Genomic DNA, 6,000 nt, shown 5'->3' with positions numbered 1-6,000 from the left:
GAAATGTTGATGTAAATATTTAGGCTTATGTACATTCAATGGTCACAGTAAGAAGGTTCTGGGTTTGAATCCCATTTGACTTTTTTTGACCTTTGCCTGTGAGTGATTATCTGTCTTTATGTGTCAGTCCTGTGATTCTGGTGGTCTGTCCAGGGTGTATCTCACCCGTGTGTCATTTTTGCTCTTTCCACTGCTTTTTACCAGTGATGACAGCTTTAAATAACATATGCAGATATCAGTTCAACACAGATCTGATCAATCTTTTGGGGATTTCTGAGGCAAATATTGTCAAACAACCAAGCTTTGTAAAAACCACAATGAAATTCACAGGAAATATCAGAAACAGAAACTAATTTTAAACTTGCTTAGGAAGCTTAGTCACTTAGAAATCACAGCTGAGTTATATTGCAACAGCTGTGAAAGACAACAGTCTTGTTTCTTATATAAATCAGGTGCATGTTGCTGCTGGACTTTTACTTCACGTGACTTGCTGTCCTTGTCCTGCTGCAGTCTGAGTCTAGCTTTAATGGATGAAATCAGCAAGTGCAGCAATGGCAAATTGACATCCAACTATCCATTTTCTAAGCTGCTTATCCTGTTCAGAGTCATGCAGGCCTGAATCCTACCCCAGAGAGACAACCACATTTACTCTCACCTACAGTAGTAGTACTGTTTCTAGGAGGAAGACAGAGGACGAGGATGTCAGCAAGGTGACAGACCTGTGTTTTTAATAGAACTCTCCTCATTCTGTACCACCATAAATACTACTAATATACAGTATTTTACTGCGCACTATCATTGTGCAGTTTGTATATCTTTATAGTTGGAGACTATGATCAATTCATAGGTGCTAGCCTCAATTTTTATTTATGTACTTATATTTAATTTGTTATTTATTATAACTTTATTTTGTTCTTAGCATTCTATTTTAATACTCTTGCATTTGTATTTAGTTGTCATTTTGAAACTGTTGTAATTTATTTGCATATCTGCGGTTGTTTTTATGTTTTTTGATGTTTTTTTTGTTTGTTTTGTTTTAGTTATTCTGTTTCTCTTTTTGTTCACTTTGTGCCACTTTGTGTTCATTGGTTCTATGGTTTACTTTTTTACTCTACGCATTTTATAGTGATTTTATGGCTTGCCATGCACGTTTACTGTCTGATCTATGAGGGTGATTTTGCATCTTTACATTGGCTTTTTTTAAAAAAATTGTTTTCAGTCTCTTTTATTATTATTATTTCTTATTCTCTTTGCTATTCTGTGCATACCATAGCCCTTCCTTAGAAGTGCAACGACTTGTGTTGTATGTCAGTCGGAGGCAGGAGACGATGAAACGTCTTGTGACATGTAGGTGGTTATAGAACATATTTTCTATCATTTTTTTTTTTTATTGTTTAGCCTGTATTTGTGCATTCAATGTGTACATCAGCAACAAGAGTGAGGACTAAGCCCCCCTAAGAATGAAATCCTAGAACCGCTCCTGGTAACACGTTCCTGTAGGCCACTGTAGCAGCAGCTCGGTGAATTGATCAGGCGTTGAGGCGTCGCTGGCCCTTTAAGAGATGTTTTGACTCCGCACGTGCTTGCCTTATATGGGAGCAGCAACAAACGGTGACCGGTAGTTACCTCTGCTGCTGCTGCTCTCTGCAGCGAGCTGCGCTATAAAAGCCTGCTGGAGGAAAAAAAAAAAACAGTTTGTCAAACACTGAGACAGAGCAAAGCAGGACATCAGAGGAGTACCGTTTTTTTTTCTCCTATTCTAACTCCAGCTGGAAGAAGAGTTTTCATTTATGAAAAGAGAAAGAGTGGATATTTGCACAGACCAGGATCAAGGTTGGTGAGTCGGGAGTTTTGTTATGTGTGGATTTGTGAGTTTCTTTGTTGGAACAACAAAGAGATGTATGGCACTGTGTGCCACAGGCATTATTACATTATTTCTCCACTTATTATTATAACATTCTCATTTGGGCTTTGAGTAATTAAATGTTAATAACAGAAGCAATTCTTGTCTTGAATGTCCTGTCCTGCAATAATCATTAGATTTTCTTTATTATGATTATTATAAAGTTAGATGATTATTTTAAAGCGGTAAAGTTAAACTGCCAGTAGAGTCGTGGTGGAGGTTATTAGTTACAGGTAATATCGTAGATTAAGGAAAATGACAAGAATTTTCCTCACTGGTTTTTGCTCTTTTCTCATATTCACTGACCACCGTTAGGACTAATTAACGTCGAGACAGATGCACAGGCAACGACTTGACTTCCGGTAACTTTTTCAAAAAATAAAAGCCTCTTGATTACAACCTTTATAATTTATAGTCCACAGATTATCTAACAAAAAAAATGGGAAATGAAAAGTCTAACTATGTTCTTATATATTAATGTTCTGCAAATTAACCCGCAGCCAAATTAATTTTAATGCTTACAGGAGATTAGCTGACTGCGGGTATTTTTGAGACACGTTTGCAACTTTATACTGAAAGCATCTTCCTCCCTGTTGTTGTCTCATGTTGGCCGACTTGACGCTGCTGCGGGTCAGCATCGCGAAGCCGAATGACCGACAGTAACCCCAGTTCAATAGAACAATGAAACACAATTATTTTCACTCGGTCTCTCAGACTGCCATAAAGTTGGCATTGAGGTGCAGCGCAAATGTCCCCTTTATTACATGTTACTGCGTCCTGCGTTTTATTCTTGTCCTAATTCATTTTTTTCCAGAAATGTGTGCTATTTGAGCTCAGTATCTTCATTTATAGTTCTTTATTTATTTTCATATGTGCAGTTAATGTCGAAGAAAAGCGTTTGCTTTCTTTTTTTTCTATTGTATCTTGAATACACAAATATGTCTCGACGGTCTGCTATATTTTCTCTCATGGCATTTTTTCTTTTGGTTAGTTTTTCATTTGAGATGATGTTTCGATTCAGAAAACAATTGAGACAATGGAGTTGAAAAAAATCTATAGGAGTGTGATATAACACGTGAGCGAGAATCGATGGTAAACAAGAATAAAAATGAGTGTTTTGTGTGCGCCACTAGAGGCGCCCTGGCTCTGCACCATTTGCGCAGCTCAACATTCAGCAGAAAACCCTTATCTCTCTGCATACGATGTATTTCCACCAGTGCTGAATTAGACAAGGCAGAAACGACTCAGTGCCCTCAGATAAGATTACAGACGACATCAGTAGAACCAAGCTGATGCAGGTGGATGAAGATCTGCTGATATAATTTAATTTACAATAAACTATCTACACGGTAGTAAACACGCGTTCTGTTAAGAAATAAAAGTGCGACACTTGCAGAGACGCCAATTTCATTCAGTGTTTAAAATGAACAGGCGACATTTGGGTATAGGCTGTAATGTGGGGAAATTAAGCCTAATATGTGTCAGCTGTGGGAAAGATGTAAAACTGCCTTGATTGTTGTCCCCCATAGACAATATACAGCAGCACTGAACATAAGCAGGTTTTCCCTGTGTGATTTGGATTCATGCAGTAATGTAAGAGGGAAAAAATCAAAACTGCTTATGTCAAACCTGCAGAGATGATGTTTTTGGCTCTATAACCCACAGCAATGATGGCCCTAAAACCAGTTTAGGGTTCAAGAGTTTTACACTGTGTCTTGGTTAGGTCAATGGAAAGGTCAGTTGTGTTGATGCAATTATAATTGAATCGATTATCTTTGTTTTAACTGTAGGCTTTAAAAAAACATACAGCTGGTGTTTTGCTTTGTTTCTCAATGACACTGTTAAACGCAGTGTATCCTGTGAGTGCTGCTATTAAATCAAGTGACTCATAGAGAAAACAGATGTACCAGTACAGCAAACATTGTACAAAGGTCACAGTTCTGTTTGTTGATCCCAAAGTTTATGTTGGTTTTTTTTTAATTGCAACATATTATACATTCCAGTAGATCTACTTAATACAGCCTACTGCATTTTACTTTGGAAAATTGGTGTGGTGTAAATGGGTTATTAGTGTAAGCAGCCAGAAAGTGATGGACAGTGTGCATAAACTGTTTGTTAATGGTATCCTATTATCAGAGGTTAAAAAACACTTAGTGCTTTAATTTTGACAGCAATGTTTTAAATTAGTTTCACCCAGCAATAAATTGCAGAGATTGCCAGAGATGTGGTTAAATGTGATTATAGTATTGTAATTGCATTAGAGAAATGTGTTGCAAAACCATAGAAACTGGATTCATGACTTGATCCAGACAACTGAAACGCAAACAAGCAGTGGAGATTGTGTCCTTGACACTGTTGTGTTGTCGTTCCAGTCTCTATGACAGTGAGTCAGTTTTATACTGTATAAATGACATTATGGCCTTTTAAAGATTTCCAACTTCATCTCTCACGTTAACCATCAAGTCTGAATTAAACAAAAAAGTTAAGCAACAGTGTTTTTTTTTTTTTTAAGTATTTATAAAATGTAATTACGTATGTACCCACAGTGTCTTTATGTTAATTAGTTCTTAGTGTAGATGATAATTATAGGAGTGGTTATAAGTTTCACAGTTAAATGTTTGCCATATTACAATTCAGCCTGGCTTTATAACATAGAAACTGTTCTGTTAAGAGCTGAAGTCTGTTTTTCTAGCTCTATAAACAGTGTATAATTAAATGAAAGAGTCAGTTTTCAGTGACTGACCTGACTTCAGGTCTTGGTGAGCTGGTGTCCATTTTGGGAAACCTGAAGGATAACTCCAGATAACGCAGTGTTTCTGATTTGTGGGACTCTTGGGTTTTGGTTGCTATCCAGATAAAGTAATTTATCTTTGTACGAAAAAATATTACAAAACAACAAGAAGAATGTTGTGTATTTTGTTTCTCTTGGAGCTTGTTGGACTGGGTGGTCTGATCCAGTTGCACAAGTCTGAGCACAAATCCAAGGACTTTTGTATCTGCAAACAGAAAAAAACAAATAACCATGAAATAGTGTGTGCCCCAAGATGAATCGCATGGCTTTGACTAGATTAGGCAAAGCCAAGTGTAGTGAAAATCACATTACTTTCAGTAAACCCCCTATTTTCTGTTTAATCAGCGAGTCGGGTTGATGATGTACTATAACATTTACATCAAAGTACTACATGTGTAATATGAAGTGTTAAAAGGGTGGAAATTCTGACCATAAAAGGATTATCAACAACTTTCACCACACACAAAATGCCCACCACCCACTCCCAGCTGAACTGACGCCTGACCTTTGGACGGCTGAGTCTACATCAAGTCTGCACTGGTTAGCAGCCTTCCTCAGTTATCAGCTGCCTTCATTTGTGTTCTTGTACTTCTGCTTGGTCTGAGTGAACCAGTTTTCTTCAATAGGTGAATCTGTTGTCATGATTATTTTCTGTCACTAACGATTCTTTGTTTTTTTTTTTGGCAACCTACTGCTTTTTAGTTTGAACTGTTTGTAGAATCACATAATAGTCCAGTAAAGCTCATCCTGTTTTCTTATTTTGCTTGAAATCATCAGGATGTCAAGGTCATAGTGTTTACGAGAAGCTGTCTGACTCTATAACAGGGCATGAAGCTGAATGTTGCATCCGTATTTGGTACAGTTTCGTGACCATGGTTAGGGCTTGTCGGTGAAGCCTAATGGCTTTCTGTTCTGTTTTGTGGACATTATATGAGGGAATTGCATCTTTTATAAACCGGGAACACTGTTATACTGCTGAAGTTTATTTAGCTAACAGTGATTACCCTGTTTCTTTGCCTCTGTTGTTCACAGCGAGGGGCTGAAGCGTGCTCAGTGAGGTTGGGAAGACGGCAACATGGCAGTCTTCACTCAACTGGGTTTACTGCTTTGGAAGAACTTCACTTACCGACGGAGACAGACTGTAAGTAGGAGTGCTTCAACTTACTGACTCATAAGAACAATGGACTAAATGAGAATACAGTACACAAGCAATTTAATTGCCCATTTGATTAATCATCTAGCCTATTTACTTTTTTATAACTTTTTTTGCATTCCTTATTTCAATGTTCAGTATCACAGTCATTAA

At 37.4% G+C, this 6,000-nt stretch overlaps 1 protein-coding gene across 4 annotated transcripts in view; it reads left to right on the top strand.

The window, feature by feature from the left end:
* Window positions 1-1,669: 1,669 nt before the first annotated feature.
* The window catches only part of LOC113127689 (phospholipid-transporting ATPase ABCA1-like), a 36,699-nt gene continuing 32,368 nt past the window's right edge, over window positions 1,670-6,000 (top strand). For 2 of the 4 annotated variants that reach the window (XM_026302382.1, XM_026302379.2), the window contains exons 1-2: window positions 1,670-1,833; window positions 5,727-5,835. In XM_026302382.1, the coding sequence (XP_026158167.1) occupies window positions 5,770-5,835 (66 nt within the window). In that variant the 5' untranslated portion in view covers window positions 1,670-1,833; window positions 5,727-5,769. Of the gene's footprint in view, window positions 1,838-5,289; window positions 5,321-5,726; window positions 5,836-6,000 lie in introns of those variants that run through there. The other 2 variants (XM_026302380.2, XM_026302381.2) reach the window with 2 other exon arrangements.

Source organism: Mastacembelus armatus, chromosome 1, assembly GCF_900324485.2.
Source record: "Mastacembelus armatus chromosome 1, fMasArm1.2, whole genome shotgun sequence".
In the NCBI taxonomy this organism is placed as follows: Eukaryota; Metazoa; Chordata; class Actinopteri; order Synbranchiformes; family Mastacembelidae; genus Mastacembelus; species Mastacembelus armatus.
Note: the sequence above shows the minus strand (reverse complement) of the source record. Positions and strands in the feature narration are given on the sequence as shown.